Source organism: Pan paniscus, chromosome 4 (assembly GCF_029289425.2).
Source record: "Pan paniscus chromosome 4, NHGRI_mPanPan1-v2.0_pri, whole genome shotgun sequence".
Taxonomy (NCBI): Eukaryota; Metazoa; Chordata; class Mammalia; order Primates; family Hominidae; genus Pan; species Pan paniscus.
In genome coordinates, this window is record NC_073253.2 from 11231778 (window position 1) to 11249371 (window position 17594).

Here is a 17594-nt window from a genome sequence, read left to right on the forward strand (position 1 = left end):
TGGCTTGCTACATGATTGAGACTGTACTCCTGAATTGCATTTTTAAGTAAGTTAGAGCAAAGCTGTTTAAGCCTCTAAATAAGTTTGAAGAATTACATACACTGAAATTGTCAAGATCCCTGCCATTTTCTAAGAAGATTAAATATCAGAAACATAGTAAATTTTATGTTTTATTTTATTTTGAGTCCAGGGCACAATCATGTGCCATTGGAACTGTTTTGACATAAACATGCACACCCACACCTGAAGGCCTTTTGAATGATTCTCTTGGGCAAGAGAGTTAAAGAGAAACATGAAACTTAATAATAATGCAGTCGATCTCACAACTGTTCTTTAATCTCACTGTATCATCCCAGACAGCTGGTGATGTGGCTACCCAGGGCAACGATAACTGCACATTGAATGGGTCAGTTGAATTTGGTGTCATGACTAGCTCAGCATAACCAGTACAAATGGGATCCTCTGCCGAATGTCTAGACTCCAGGGACTCAGAATTCAGATTCACAGCTTTCTTTGTTCCTGTTCATCTATGCGGCAACATGTAAGGAGGTAAACAGTGAAGTGAATAATAACCTAGAGTCCATGTAATGAGTTAAGTTCTCCCATTCAGGAAACATCTCAGGAGCAGCGCTGAGGTGTTCCCTTGTAGGGTCTGCACATGGAGGCAGAATGTGCTCCTGGGGGCAGGGATAAGAAACATCTGTTTATTATAGTTTTCTTTATGCAGCTGAGCAGAGTTAACACGGAAAACACTGCCGCTGGGGTAAATGCATTTGCTATTAGAAAAATTTATCTTCGCTGTCCTGGTTTGGAAGGCATTTTAATAAATCATCCAATTTGTCTGCTCTGCTTCCCTGCCAGTCTACACCTAAATACTACTAGAGAACTGCCTCCTGCTCTTCAGATTCCTCTCCTAAGAGGGTCTCAGTGTCTGCACGGCACCCTTTGTGCCCCAGCTTTATGAATGCTCTAACCTGGCCTTGTTCTATTAAAGGCTCTTCCTCATAGCCTATTTTCAGCAGGGACCCATCTCCATGCCCATGTGGTAAAGAGGGTGTGGGGTCCCCATTGAAAGGTCCTCAGGGCTCCGGCAGCTTTGCTTTTAAGGTATAACTCCCTCTACAGCCAGAGCCCACATCCTGCTTCTTGGAGGAGGGCCATCCAGGGAGAGGGTGAGGTATGGAGAGCTCGGAGGGGGCTGTGAGTGCCTCAACAGAAGCATGTACAGAGTGTTCAAGACGTACAGACTATACAGTGACTTAAGGGTAAGCCCTGTTATCAGATGGGCTGGGCATGGCACAGTGGAGGGGGCAGAGACAGGTACCCATTGTACCAATTCTGGCCTCCAAAGAGTCTTGGCTGATGAGAAAGGAAGGCAATGGCTGTGACTGAGATCGTGAGGGATGACGAGCGTGAAAGATGAATGCCTCCCCAGGGAATCTGCAGTCATCAGCTCTAAGGAAGCTTCTTTGGGGTATGTCACGGTAAGAGGTTGTATCATGGCAAGAGGGGAAAATATCTCAACAGTAGTTTCATGGGGTTCCCCTTAAATCCTCCTCCTGCCCTTCCTCTTTCCGTTCCCCGTCCCTCCCCTCCCCACTCCCCTCTCCTCCCCTCCCCACTCTATTCCCCTCCCCACCTCCCCTCCCCTCCCCTTCCACCTTCTTTTCAGTTCCCTCCATTCCTAATGCACAGGGCCTAACTACACTGCCTCCATCGAGTCCCCTCCCCAGTGGGTGATGTCAATGAGGAAGAAATATGTGGGAATATTCTCTCTAATTTGAAAGAATATTATGAGCTGGGCAAACAACAGGAAATGACCGATAAAACATGGGTAGAAAATATTTTATCTTAGTTATGCCTCTATTCTTAGTCCCAATTCTTGGAAATCATCATTATCAAGCTCTCAAGTGACTGGACAGCTGCTAAGTCCTGCTCAGCAGCCAAGCGCAGCCAGCCCCGTGAAGCCTGATGTCCCATATCTCTGCCTTGTCGCGGGTCAAGCCACCAAGTTCCAGGAGGGGGCGCGCGAGGGGCGCTCACCTGTCATGGCATCTTTCCTGGAAGTGTGTTCGCCTTTAGCTCCGTGGTAGGTGGCGTTGCTGCCGGTGCACTCGTAGTCTGTTTTCCTTTCTTTGAGGCTGATCATTTCCCGAGGTGAAGCTGGGGCACTTGCTACATAAAGAAATCAAAAGGGGGATTTTCTGCATCTCATCCCACAGCGTGTGTGCCTTCCACACAGTCAGGGTCCTCACTATGCATGGTCCTGCATCTCAATGCCTACGTGAGGACCTGATGGGTTTTCTTTTTAATTTTTATTTTTTGGCAGTTTTGGCTCTTGTCCCTGCCCCATTCCCTCACCTGTGACAACTGACGCTTCATAGTTAGAGGGCATGTGATTTGGAGGCTGGCAACTGGGGACCACATCCTGGGGCCATCTTCCTCAGAGAGAGATCATGGAGGGGACGTGACCTGCCCAAGGTGTGTGGGGCAGTTTAGGAATGAGACTGCTCTTGGTTTCTTCCTTTCTCTTCTCTTTTCCTTCCCTTTCCTTCCCACGCTCCCTTCCTTAATTAGATGTGTTTCAGAAGATCTATTACTGATATTGACTAATCCTTGATTAAAATAAATGCAGTTTTACTTAAACACTGAGTCACCTAGAAACTGCCTTTAAAAAAGTCAGAGGAAACAGCTCTCTACACAGGATGATTTGTGGGGCAGAAATAACCAAGCCCACAAAGACCTTCTTTGTCTGTGGCTGGGGTGGGCTGGGGAGGGGCATGGAGGCAGCTCTAGTTCCTACTAGGGCATTCTTGCTCCAGCTTTTTGCATAAACACCCCAATAATCTCTGAGGCCCTCCTTACACCTCAGCCACTCACTGCCTGTCTGGCTGGGAGGCTGAGCCCTGCCGTTCCTCTTACACCCATTTCTAAAGTGCTGGGTTGTAATTGGAGGATCCTCCTGGGAAATTCCAGGAGTCCTTAAAAAACTGGTACTAGAAGAGAGGAAAAGCTGAACTCAGAGGCAAGGAAGTCAGTAAAAGGAGGTTGAATTTTCATGAGTGACTGAATGGATTGGCAGCAACTCAACCTTCCTGCCAGTGCAGAGGGGCACTGGGAGAGGTTGGCAGGAGCCATGCGTCTGGGTGAGGGGGCAGCTGGTCGCGCACCCCACCCTGTGGGCACCTGCAGCTGTGTCCAGCTCCACAGGAGCTCAGGTGCCATGTCCTTCTGTCAGGAAGCTCTCCCCAGCTCCCATAGCCCAGGGCAGTGCTTCAGAGCCTTGTTTACCCTCAACACTCACTTGAGAATTTATGGATGCCCAGAGCCCATCCTGGACCTTTTGAGTCTGAATTTTCAGTGACGGGCTTCAGAATCCATATTTACTGAGCGTACTTGGTGACTATTAAGGCTAGGAATCCCTAGAGCACTCTGATTTTTAGGACAAATCTCTCTTTCCTTTGCTAGTGTCAAAGCTCCTCCCCAGCCAAACTTCAGTTTACCTTCGAGCTTATCATTCACACCCTCTGTAGGGTCCCTTTGCTCCTTGGGTCTGTGGTCCCCCAAGGCACCTCTCATGTCACTGAGTCATGTGACTCAGTTTGTCACCCTTAGTATCTTCTATGTACAAATTCCTGTGCTAGCCACTGTGCAAGGCAGACATGCAGATCACGTGGCTCTTCCTGAACTTGTGCAGCTCTCAATCGAGAGAGGAAATGGATGTCCAAATAAAGTAGAATGAGAGGTAGAAGTGCCCAACAGACGTCATAACCAAGTGCTGGGAAGATAAACATGGGTTGTTGCCACCCTCTCAAACCTATCAAAATAAAATCACGCCTCAATGCTCAGCTCTTGAAGCCATCACGGGTTTTGGATCCTGGATGCCTATTAGAATTCATTACCTGGAATCCTTTAAAAAAAATACTGAGGCTGGAACCCCACCCAATGCCAGCTGGCCAGAAGTCCTGGGTACAAACGCAATGGCAGACAGGGAAGAAAACCACGCAGCTCAGACAGCTGCAGCACCTTCATCACTTGTAGGACAAGCCTGGAGCTGCAATGACTTGATCAAGGACTGAACCTCCCTGACCCACAGTGACCCTGTGTAGGTGGAGAGAATGCCCAGGCTCTGCTGTGAGGGAAGAGAGGTTCCAGGGGAGAGGACAAAGGCTGGGACATGGGCCATCTCTGTCCCGAATGTGAATCTGGGGAGATGTGAGGGGCAGCCACTGTGTCTTATGAAGATTGGGGTTCTGTTGCTTGGAGAGGGGAACCTCTGCAAGAACAACTGAGTCCTTAGCAAGCCCTGTCACTCAACTGGGCTCTGCATCCAGTTCCTGTCTGCTCGCTGGTGCCTCGCTCACCTCTTCCACCTGCTGCCCCCTTCTCTTTGGTTCACCATCTTTCTCTTCCAGGAAAGTCTCTCTTCCTGCCTTTGCCCTTTTGCCTCTGGGTCTTCCCTAATAAAGGTTAGCCTTTTATGAGTTACTGCCACACAATCACGAAGGGACAATATTTTAAAGCCTGTTGACCACAGCTTTTAAAATTAGAATCCAATATTGCCCAGATGGTGGTGTTTATTAAACCACATCAAGTGTGTAATTATCTCCTGAGACCTCACACGCAGCGGTGCTCCAAGTCTCCGGTAAATCAGGATTAAGTTCTGGGAAAAATCAAATCACGCAAACAAGTGTTTACTAGGTGTCTGGATGTGCCTCGCCTAGGAAATCCTGAGGCAGCGCACTGGCTGCATGGCTGGGTGAACACAGCCCTGCCTGCTCGCGAGAAAAGGCTGCTTCTCTCTTCCAGCCCTTGCCGATCCATCATGTCGTTTCATTCTCATAACACTGATTGGCTCACTGTAATTCTTAATAATTACTGCTTTCCAAAAGACACCATCCATATGCTTCCCACACTCCATGCGCTTTATCTTTTTAAGCCTGCTGGAATTACAGAAATAAGAGGCCTAAGAGGCCACCTCCATGCTTCTGAGATGGGTGGATGTTTCCACAGGTACAGGGGGTTCCTGATCGTCACCCAGGGTTGGGCTAAATGTGATAAGCAACGACAGTACACTAGAAGGATCAGCTTTCACAGAGCTTGGAGCGGGCCATTTATTTCAGTCAGATATTGGCCATTCATTTCTCATCATGTTGACAGTAAAGTCTGGCGTGGAGTTCTGCAACCATCATTCTCGCGGGTAGGGAGACCACTTTGCTGGGCAATGCTCTCTACCAGGTCCTCCCAGGTGTCATTTCAGAGAATAGGATTTCCTCAGCAGGGAGAGGGCAGAGAAGAGTAGGAAGAAAGCTTTCATAAATAAGAGCCTACATAGCTGTCATCTGTGTGGGTGCATATAACTTGTTATCCATCTTTCACTCTCAGAACAAAATCAAAACGCAGAAATCAAAATAAAAGTTTTAAAAACTAAACTGTGAGGAAAACAGCAAATTTATGCCATTTATATTACTAAATGGTGTGTTCACATTTGCCTTTCATCTTTCCTCTGATTTTTGGCATTCCTTAATGTGAATTAAAAAGGGTATAAAAATCAAGTATTTTTACGAATACAAGAAGTTCAAATTTTAAGCAATAGGAATGTGACAAAATTAGAAAAAAATTAAATGGAATGACATGGAAGTTATAGTTGGCTACGATAATAATTTATCAGTGGCATCTGCCGGTTTATCATTAATAATAAAAAGCCAATTAGATGTGGAACAGTTATGAAAGCATCAGTGCTATGTGTCAAATGTATATCACACTGAAGGAAGAAAGCACATTTGGTCTCCTCAACTTTTTATCCCAATTATGACAAAATGCAACTCAAACTATTTTTATTTTATTTATTTATTTATTTATTGAGACGGAGTCTCACTCTGTCACCCAGGCTGGGGTGCAGTGGCGCGATCTCCGCTCACTGAAATCTCGGCCTCCCGGGTTCAAGTGATTCTCCTGCCTCAGCCTCCCGAGTAGCTGGGATTACAGGCGTGTGCCAACATGCCCGGCTAATTTTTGTATTTTTACTAGAGACGGGGTTTCGCCATGTTGCCCAGGATGGTTTCGAACTCCCGAGCTCAGGCAATCCGCCTGCCTCAGCCTCCTAACGTGCTGGGATTACAGGCATGAGCCACCTCGCCAGGCCAACTCAAACTATTTTAAGTTGGAAAAATTGTCCACGGAAACCCCGGATTTGCAGACACATGACAGTTTTCTTTATACTCATTCCTCCTGAATTCAGGTTCATTACATGCATGTCATGCATAAGAACCTGTTAGAGAAGGAGATTTGCTCTGAGTCTGTGTATACAAAACACAGAGTGGCCACCACAGTACAAAGAACAGATTCATTTCCTACTTCTAGCGAAGGTCTGAATGGAAGGCTCTCCTCTGAGTACGGGTTGGCTCACGGACTGGGAAGGACGGTCTTTGCTCAACGAGAAATAAAGCCTGGCTGGCTAGCCACGGCAGCCTCTTACCTGAGCGGTTGTTGGGAGACACGCGCACAGGGGAGATGGAGGGCGTGCGGGAGGAGGAGTAGGGCCTTTGCCGGTCCCTCTCGATGGTTGAAGACGAGGCTACAAAGTGGTATTGTGACCATCCATCCTGCAAAACACAGCACGCTCCTGTTAGATGGGCAAGACAGAGTGATTTTTCACCTCCGGACATTTTTAAGTTCCAAGTATCTGGATTTGCATAATATTTCTATGGTGTGTCAGAAGAGGTTCTTGAAGTTCTGCGCTCTCATGGAGGTGAACAGAGCCAAATGTGAATGAAGACACACCTCCTTCCCTCCAGACAGCCTGGCGGGTAGGGCCTGCTTTCCTTCATGAATGTTGAATAAATGGTCCCTTTACAAACCCGCTCTGGTCAGAAGCTTCTACTTCGATGAAAATACGATGCTCAGAATGTTAGGGGACTCGGAAACTGTCTATTTTTTGCCAACCTGGTTCCAGCTCTGCCTGGCTCCCTCTTCTGCTGCCTCAAGATTTTCCACAAGGGTTTACCCCTTTGCTCCCAGGACCTATCTGTTGGCAACCAGAATCCAGGGCAGCGTCCTCCCTTCCCGTTTACATGCCTGTGTCCTTTCCAGCCCCAAATGCCCACCCCCGCCTGTCTCCAAGCTGGTCTGCTCCAGGAATGATATTTTTCAATATAGAGCATATTCAAAATGCATCCTACCAAGCCTCCGTTAGGCTTCTGACATCTAGTTAATATACAGAAAGCATCTATACTATTTTTCCTTATAAAAACCGCATAAATATATCACAGATTATTTTGTGAATTTACAAAGCATAAAGAAGAAAATAAAAATAGGTGGTAATTCCACCCTCTCCACCTGAGAGAACTCCTGTTAACATGTCATGGTATTTCCTTCCAGTCTTTTTTTCTTTTTTAAATAGATTTTATTTTTATCAAAGTAACATGTTAAATAGTACTAACATTATAGCAAAGAAAAGCAGTCACCTGCTCCACCCCCAAATCCTCCTTTACAGAGGCCATTGCTTTCAATTCTTTTAGATTTTTTATTTTTTTCCCCTGACAACATTTAGACTTTTAAGGGGCTCAATGCTTTGTTCTCTTGGGATTGTTCAGAGAATCTTGCCACACAGCACCTAGTAAGTAAGCTGGGTAATATCTTTTAAAATCATGCACCTCTCATTCTGGCTTTATGCTATCAGTCAAGTAGAACAGGAATAACGAGAATTAGATACACAAAGATTAGTCTTGGTGTATCTAATAAGAATTAGGAACATGGAAATGAGTATGCATTTTGTTCTTTATTAATTCATCTATTTATGTTTTCAATGATTTTTGATAGAGTTTTGAGCCCCTTAAACGTCTAAATATTATCAGAAAAAAAAGCTAAAGAATTGAAAACAAGTGCCAATGTAAAGTGGGAACAGGGGCTGGGACAGTGCCTGCTTTCCTTTGCTATAATGTCAGTAATATTGGACATATTACTCTAATGGAAATAAAACCAAACTAATGGATACCATTATCTGCATTCTACAGGAAGAATTTGAGCCTTCGAAAGTAAATAGGCCACCCAAAGTCAAACAATACAGAAGTTACAAAAAACATATTAATACTAACGTGGCATTCTAACAAGTGCTTGGAAGGAAAAACCAAGCCGGATTAGGGGATAGACGAGCAGGGGCGGGGATAGAGGAGCGGGGTGGGGGGAGATGGAGGAGCGGGGGCGGGGACGGAGGAAGGGGGCGGGGATGGAGGAGCAGGGGCGGGGAAGAAGGAAGGGGGCGGGGAAAGAGGAGCGGGGGCGGGGAAGGAGGAAGGGGGCGGGGAAGGAGGAAGGGGGCGGGGAAGGAGGAAGGGGGCGGGGAAGGAGGAAGGGGGCGGGGAAGGAGGGGCGGGGTGGGTATAGAAAAGTAGGGGTGAGGATGCTGGCATCTCTATTTTGTGGAGTGGGGTCAGGGAGGTGCTGTCGGGAGCCTTAACGTTGCAGAAGGACCTGCAGATGACAATTGAACCAGACCCTGGTGACCCAGATCTTGGCTTCCCAGCCCACAGAAGAACAGATGTGAAGGCCCTGGGTGGGAACGGCTTCGCTGGTGTGAGAACAGGCTCCTGGGACTGAAGAGGCGTGAGCAGGGGGCCAGGAAGACAGGAAAGCTCTGGGTGTCCAGGACAGTTTGGGGAGGAGTAGCCACAGCAAAGCTGCTTGGGAGGTCACTCCCCTGGACAGAGGAGAGATGGCCCAGGCTTGGAGGGTGCTGGTGGTGGGAAGCGTACAGATCTGGTATCCACACTGGAGGGTTTGCTGGTGGCATGGCTATTGGTGTGGGAAAGAGGAATCAAGCCTTACCGCAGTGCTTCTGGTGTGAACCACAGGGGCCTGAGGTCCCCTTCACTGAGCCAGGAACAATGGGAGGGAGGGAAGCAGCTTTAGGGAGTGGAACTAGGACTGCCTCATGGGGACGTATATGGTTACCGAAGAGGGACAGAGAAGGAAGCAGGATCTGCAAACTGGGATCTCAGGGCTGGAGGCAGAATTTTGGACGTCAGCATATAGATATTATTTAAAGCAAAGAGAATGGATGCAAACCTGTAAGCGAATGCAAATAAAGAAAAGCAGAAGGCAGAGGCTGAGTCAGCCTGAGGACATTCCAATATTGAGAGGGGTGCAAAGAGTAGGGGAAGCTTCAAAGGAGACCAAGAAGGAACCCAGTGAACTACAGGGAGCATCAGGAGGGTGTGACTGTGGCATCAGGCAAGACCAAAAGAGCGATGCGTGAGGAGGAGAAGGAGACCAACCGAATACCGAGGAGGACCAAGAGCTGCCTGGTGGTCTGGGAGGAAGGAAGTCCTCGTGACGGGGACAAAAGTGCTTTCTTTGGTCAGGTTGGTAAATGTCTAACTCCAGCGGTCCCAAAAGATAATGAGAATTGGTGAAGGGGAGACAGTGAGTACAGACAAGCCTTTGGCAAAGTTTTATTTTAAATGGAAATGGAGAAATGGGCTTGAAGAGAGTGAGGGCTGGAGAGATGTTTTCACAGATCACCTAGAAGATATTGCAGTATTTCGTGTGCTGATGGGAATGACTGAATGCAGAGAAGGAAAAACCTGGGGACATAGGAGAGAAAGGGAAAAATGGCAGGAAGAACATTCTCAAGACAGGAAAGGTGGATAAGATTAAGTGAGCAATGGGGTCACTGCCCACAGAAACAGACTGTGGCCATGGACATGGGGAAGAGACTGGTAGATGGGGTGACAGGGAGATAAGGATATTCACTCTTGATTTTTTTGTTTGTTTTTTTGCATTTTCTTATGGAAAATGAGAAGAAGTGAGGTCATCTGCTGAGAATGAGGAAGGGTTGGAGCTTAGAGAACAGAGAGAAGAGAGAAAGGGAAGGGAGGAAGGAAGGGGACGGGGATGTGGAGTGGTTCTTGAGTTGGGTGGGGAGCGAGCTGACTGGCCAGGGCAAGTGGCCGGGGTGCCGGACAGGGCTGGAGGCTGTGGCAATGAACCAAAAAGGAGCTGACTGGTCAGCATCCGTGTGTTCCTCTCTCCAGCCACAGTCAGCTGCCCTAAGGCAGGTGTGGAGTGGGTAGAGTTGATGGGTCATCAGGCAACTTGGAGGGAGACAAGGGAATGTCACGGAAGCTAAGCCCAGTAGGGAGGAAAATGTAGGTGCTAGAGACGATATGGAGAGTGTATATTGATCAGGGTACTGGTGGGCTTATGAGGGCCACAGGCTGTTGGGAGGATACTTCACAGGTGCTGGGGGTTTTCTTGAGGGAGGAGAGTGGAGATCCTTCTCAAAAGAGCAATGAGGAGGGGGCAAGAAAGACGACTGCTCCAAGAAGGACGTCTGCTCCACCTCCAGGGTGGGACACAAGGGAGGGAGGGTGGGTGGGAAATTAAACAGCCCTCGAGGAGGGGGCTTGGGGGGCTGTGTCCTCAGGGCTGACAGGAGATGAGCAGAAGAGGTTTGCGAAACGGACACAGGGGATTTTGCTGATTTATTTATTTATTTTTCTTTTGAGACGGAGTCTCGCTCTGTCACCAGGCTGGAGTGCAATGGCGTGATCTTGGCTCGCTGCAAACTCCACCTCCTGGGTTCAAGCAATTCTCGTGCCTCAGCCTCCCGAATATCTGGGATTACAGGCATGCACCACCACACCCAGCTAATTTTTATATTTTTAGTAGAGACGGAGTTTCACCATGTTGGCCAGGATGGTCTTGATCTCCTGACCTCATGATCCGCCCGCCTCAGCCTCCCAAAGTGTTGGGATTACAGGTGTGAGCCACTGTGCCCGGCCAATTTTGCTGATTTTTAACCACAGGTTAAAGAGGGAAAAGAAATGGGAGGTGGACAGAAGACAGGTGGAATATATGGGGGATAACTGGCTGCTCAGAGCCTTTGATCGAGGGGTCCAGGTAATGATGGTCGTCCCAGGAGGCTTGGGTGATTGTGACAGCTGAGGTGATGAGAGATGAAGGGTGTAAGTTACAAATAAATGCCTCCTTAGGGAAGGGTGGGGGTGGTAGGTAGGTATCACGGCAGGAGAAAATGTCTCCACTGGAGTTCTGTGGGGTTCTCTGAAATCCTCCGGAGGGTGGAGGCAAACACAGAGGAGGAGCAGTCTTACCAAAAACACGTTCAGGATGGAAGATATTTCAACAATGTATGTGTCCATTACTTATGTATGGGAACGATTAAAAACATTTTTTTTAGGCCAGGAGCTGTGGCTCATGCCTGTAATCCCAGCACTTTGGGAGGCTGAGGTGGGCAGATCACGAGGTCAAGAGATCAAGACCATTCTGGCCAACATGGTGAAACCCCGTCTTTACCAAAAATACAAAAATTAGCTGGGCGTGGCAGTGCGTGCCTGTAATCCTAGCTACTTGGGAGGCTGAGGCAGGAGAATCACTTGAAGCTGGGAGGCGGAGATTGCAGTGAGCTGAGATGACACCACTGCACTCCAGCCTGGCAACAGAGCTAGACTCCATCTTAAAAAAAAAAAAAAAAAAAAAATTAAATCCCTGTCTTTTGAAGGAAATGCTTTGTAGAGGGCAGAAGTCCTAAATATGACTGAATGGGGACAGATCATTTTATGTTTGTCTCATTGCAATGTAGAAGGTGTGCTTTGGGATTCCACGTAGTGGCTCGGGACAGTCGTTTAGTCAAAACCTTGGCTTCTTTGGCTATGAATGTGATGATATTCTGTGTGGTATTAAAGGTGAACAAGGTACTTTACAATGTGAATATTGGCTAAATATTTATTATGTTCTAAGACCTAAGGACACACTAGACCTAAATGTGGCACAGCTGTAGGACTGGTTTCACTTGGTGAGACATCAGTAGGTTTGTTAGCATTGCTCTCTTATGCAGGTGATTGGAGATATGTGTTGCTCAGCAACTCAGATTTCATGATGTTTAGACTATACTGCAACCATTTAAGTATTTACATTTCTGGAAATGTCAGAAAACTGAGTGTAATAACAAAATTGCTTACAAAGGAACTCCTATATGGATGCACTCAAAAAATTTTCAAATCCTTCATAAAATCAAATATGGAAAATGCAAATGCCTGGCAGAAGTGTGGTCCCGCAGGTAACTTGTCTGTATGTGATTGGGTTAGTATACAACTGAGGGTGATGACAGCAGAGTGCGGTGGGAGAAATGGAGAAGCAACCCCTGACTCAGACCCTCTGAGGATGGCCAGGGACTGCATGCCTGTGGGTTATAGGCACTTTGAATGGACGGGAGAAGGGAGCTTGAGGAATGGGGCAGAGTAAACACCCAATAAATATCTTCGTTAGAGCTGTTTCCTGACCCACAGCTCAGAAGCCCCAGGAGGAACAGAATACCTTCTACACTGCAATGAGACAAACATAAAATTTGTGTGCTGTGAGAAGAGGTGACCTTCTCCATCTCCCCTCTCTCATTCATCGATGCAGAGTGAAGGCTACAGTGACCAAACTGCACAACTTCAACACTGCTATGCTCGACAATGCCCAGAAAGGACTTTAAAACTTTAGTTCCGATGCCACATACAGTTGGCCCTCTGTATCTGTGGGTTCCACATCCATGGATTTCACCAACCTAGGGTGGAAAATATTCCAAAACATATTGTCTGTACTGAACATGTACATGTTGTTTTTTCTTGTCATCCTTCCCTAAACAATGCAATTATTTACATAGCACATTGTATTAACATTACATATTATAATTAATCTAGAAATGATTTAAAGTTTACAGGAAAATGTGCGTAGGTTATATGCAAATACTGCACCATTTTATTAATACAGCCGGGACTTGAGCATCTACAAATTCTGGTATCCTTGGGAAGTCCTGTAACCAATTTCCCACAGATATAGAGGAGCAGCTGCCAAATGTCATGGAAACTCATGGAACACTAGATGCTAGAGGCTAGGGTGCAGCTGGCCCATGGCATAGATCAATCACCACTCATTACAAACACCTTGAGCACAAATCTCATGGCCTTCCTCATCTTTTATTGTAGGTTTTTCTTTAGTCATTCAATTAAAATAATGTTTCGCTTTTTAAATAAGAAGGGAAATGAAGATAGAGATTCTTTGGGAAAGTTATTGCTAAGCTGACATTCCTTCTATTCCACTAGCCATGTGCATTTTTGTTATCTAGCCAGCTAGCAATCAATCTATTATTCATTTACTTCCCACTGTCACTCAGAATGGATTGGAGGTGGTTCACATAAATATATACAACTCGGGCACATATCATTTCAATCATTATTTGCCTCTTTAATCACTGTTTTTTCTTGTTAAAATATCAACTTATTGTAGGCCAGAGACTTATTTTGTGAATTCTGTTATATTGGGCATTTCACCTTAGCTCTTCTTTGCACCACCTGTACAGCTCATAGGGGTTAGATAAGAAAGCCCAGGGAAAAAGCAGGGAGAGTGAAGAATCACCACGGTAACCGGGGAAGGGCCATGAATCCTTCCTATTGATGATAAAGAACTCTTTTACTATCTGTCGTTCACCTTCAACAGACTGACCCACAAGTTGTGCCCTTCAGCTGAAGACGCAGCTAAGCTGTCAAAAATGTGATATGATATCTGTGCCTCAAATTGGTTTTTATTTTTAACACATTACACTTAAAACTGGAGGTTGTTAAATTGTTCCAAGTATATAGAGATAGAAATCCAAAAAAGAAGATGAGTTCAAAGTCACTGAACTTTAAATTGCCACCAGGAACAATCTGATGTTCTTTATCTTACACCCTTTAGCTGTCCCTCCACCACTTTCAGCCTCTGTGCTCAAGTTTTCAATGTGTTTCTTATGAAACTGTATTATTCCCCAAAGCTACAATCGTCCACACGGGCATTTCCAATATGCACGACAATCGGGCGATGTTCATCCCCACAGCCCCACTACCATCGGTCTTTGCGGTATTTCTAGGATGTGGTCAGTCTGTTTAGTTCATACAGGTCTTCTTTTTATGGATTTTGATGGCCCTGGATCTATAACACTCTCCATTTTATATTTCTGAACATCCTGTAAACATCGCCAAGAAGAATGTATTACTAGAGAGACTTCTACTAAGAGTTTGAATGAGGGGACTAAGTAGCTTTCATTCGGACTGGTCTACAGGAGGTTAGGACAACACACACTTGAGCCACAGCTTCTTATTCTAGAAATTGTGTGGCTGAGCGCAGTGGCTCACGCCTGTAATCCCAGCACTTTGGGAGGCCAAGGCGGGCAGATCATGAGGTCAGGAGTTTGAGACCAGCCTGACCAACAGGGTGAAACCCCGTCTCTACTAAATTAGCTGGGCGTCGTGGTGGGTGCCTGTAATCCCAGCTATTCAGGAGGCTGAGGCAGGAGAATCGCTTGAAACCGTAAGGCAGAGGTTGCAGTGAGCCGAGATTGTGCCACTGCACTCCAGCCTGGGTGAAAGAATGAAACTCTGTCTCAAAAAAGAAAAAAATGTGCACGACATTCAGTTCAGATGAGCACAGGAGTTTGTTAGCTTTGTATGCAGGGGATGAGCTAGAACTGTCTGGCAAGGCTCAAAACTATTCTCATGAATATCTTTTCACTACTTGGCTTGCTAACCCTGGGTGTCTCAGCAGATAGAGAGGTGGAATTAGAGAGCTGTCAGGAGTTGGCCCTTCTCTCACAATTACTGGTAAGCTCCATCTCAGCTTCTTTTCCACATATTAAGGGCAATGTGACTCATCAGGCTGGGGAGTTTTAAAAATAGTAATGCCTGGGCCCCAGCCCTGAGGTTCTCTTTAGGTTATTCTGGGTAGGGCCTGGGTATCCTTATTTTCAAAAGCTCCACTCCTCCCCCAAATGGATGCTAATGAACAGCCAGGGCTGTGAACCATTGGCTTGGGGTTTCTTTGCATAGGTGTCAGTGACAAGTTGGGGCACATTTTTTAAAGTGCTAAATCCCAAGAGGCCCTTCAGTCTCCATTCCCAAGGTTGACTTCTATAGTAACAAAACAGGTCAAAATCTCAGGCCAGAGAGGTGCCACACACACTGAGCCCCAATCACACCTGATCACCCAGCATGCACTGCTTATGAGACTCAATTTCAAACATCCCCACCTTTGATCAGGCAGCTCTATGACATGGCAGGGCACCTTGTCTTTTTCTACCTGTTAAATCTTATCCTGCTTGGTTCTGTATTAGGCAAACAGGAGGCAGGTAATGCATGTTCATTCAATTACTATTGCCAAATAAATTATGCCACCCTGGTTTGGGGGGAGTTTTCAGTAATGCAACCAGTTTTCTTTCCATGATAGTAATAAAATGCTTTTACATCACAATACAGACTTTAGCAATGCAGGCTGTCTCCCTAGCTGTGAGGCAGCAAGGGTGCCTCATTTATTTCTGAAGCCGTGGTATCTAGCATAGTACCTGGAACACAGAGGTGCCTAATCAATGCTAGCTGGAGTCAATGATTTAAGATGACAGTATTAATTATTGTAAAATGAAATGATAATCAATTTCACAGGTTTTATAGCTAGCATCCACAGTTCTTACGCTCTATTCTATAAGAAATAAATACATTCAGAGCCTTAGAACCTTTTTCTTTTAATTGTAGCTCAGAGTAACCTCATCAGAATCATCTTCTGCTGTTGGTAGATCTGTCTTTTATGACATACTCGCAACTGTGCTAAAGGTAGTGTTAGCTTAGGTAAAATAGTACCTAATGACAATCATAAAAAAAGTGGCCTTTGGCTTGCCTGCTCTATTTTAAATGGTAATTCCTCTCCACTGACCATGTTTCAGTGTGAGGTACATACAATTGCCTCCTCTTTAACCAGTCTGGAAAATAATTTTGAAGCATCATTATCTCTGCCACCTCTGGCCCCTGGGTGGGTGCTGACTCAGTTGGAGCACACAGCTTGTCCCTCCACCTCCAGTGCTTCTTGCCCCATGGAGCTCAGAAGAAGATATAGGTACTTGCCCATGGCAAATGCATTCAGTTCCCCCCAAACACAGATCCATAGGGGAATCAGGAAATAGGATAAAAAGGGAGAGTATATTACGTTTCTCATTAGCTATGCCCCAATTTCTTTTAGGGCTGGGTACAGCAGTCCACACCTGCTTCCAGAATGTGCCTACTAAACTGAAGGGGTTGGTTTCTGGATGGGTCACCTTGTGGGAATATTACTGGGCAGGGAACAGTGATGACCCGTGGTGCTCCAGAAAACATGCAGAGCATGTCAATAAGAGAGTGGAGAGAATTTAGATGTGGTGGAATGAGAATGACCCATGTGTTCTGAGGCTCCCGCCTCCCTCTATGAAGGGACATCCTGCCATTTTGAGTTGAGCAGGTGAGAGCACCCTACTTCTGCTGAATCACAGAAAGGATGGAGAAGGATACTCCTTGATGGAGGAGGAGGAAAGGGGATTAGGGAGAGAAGTTGGCTCATTCCTTGTAATAGAGTTTAGAGAGAAGGTGGGAGGGGAGAGTGAATATTTCAAGGGCTGCTCAAATGAAGGTTGAGTGGATTTGGTGATTACGGGGAGAGAAAACAGGCTAAATACCAAATCCTCATTAAAGTGTTTCAACAGATGAGATTTAGCAGAAAATGGAATTTTGAGTTACGTGCATGGTGGCTTCTGACCCTGCTCCTGGAAGACAACTTTTAGAAACTTGACCCTGATGGGGTGGAGGGTGACCCAGTGAATAGCCACAGCTGTGATGATATGGTCAATGTTGATGTTTCTATTGATAATTTTGTTTCCAAAGAGAGTTTTGGAAACTTTGTCTTCTATCCTTAGAAGTTAGATTCATCAACTATTTTCTTATAAGAGACTTCTCTGACCCAGGAGCTTCAAGAAATAACTTTGAAAATGAACAATGCTTGTTTATTTCTACTGGGGATATTAATTGGAACCCAAAATAATGACTAGGACACTGTTGGCCTATGTATGGCCTTTTTCTACCTGTTTTTTAAACAGTTCTGGAACTTTTTTAATGTAGCAAGATTTGGCCTCTAAGCGAGGATTCCTCAGTGGCCATACACAGACTATTTGGTACTGAAGTCACAAACACAAGCTTTTCACCTTAGCTGTCCTTGAAGGCTCTACAGCCCACAAAGCTTGTCAAGTCTAATTTTTTTTTTCAGTGACTTGAGATATAAAGAAAAGTGTGGCAAAAATCCGTTGGGCTTTTAGCAACCCAAGCTCACCCATGCACCAGCCTGTAACACTCAGGGCATAGTACTTACATTCACAAGCAAGACTACTTCGCTGGGGACCTATTTTTCAGATGAAAGTCAAAACAGAAATCATTGCCTTAGGTAACCAGCTAAGACATTAATGCTCACGTATCAGAAGCCTGATTTTTCAAAATTGTACCAGTTTTCCAGTCATTTTTTAGTGGAAGAAACCTATTAATGTAATCACATTAAGCAGAGAATGAAAAGATTTCAAATTAGTGGCATTTACACATACACTTCCTTCTTATTTCAAGAAAAGGTATTAAATACAATAAACTGAAGGTAGAATATTCTGATGCACAGTCTGTGTGACTAAAGACCAAGCCAGATTTTGCTTAACTACAAAACCTTCCGCTCCTCTCTGCTGTAATAAAACAAGCTTCCATCTATTTTTAAGGTAA

The 17594-nt window shown here is 45.7% G+C and overlaps 1 protein-coding gene across 4 annotated transcripts in view; it reads right to left on the reverse strand.

The window, feature by feature from the left end:
* CTNND2 (catenin delta 2) overlaps positions 1–17594 on the reverse strand; it is a 938532-nt gene that overhangs the window by 13527 nt on the left and 907411 nt on the right. For all 4 annotated transcript variants that reach the window (XM_034959739.4, XM_034959737.3, XM_034959738.3 and 1 more), the window contains 2 exons: positions 6479–6605; positions 2044–2175 (listed from right to left, as the gene is read on the reverse strand). In XM_034959739.4, coding sequence (XP_034815630.1) covers positions 2044–2175; positions 6479–6605 — 259 coding nt within the window. The remainder of the gene's footprint in view (positions 1–2043; positions 2176–6478; positions 6606–17594) is intronic.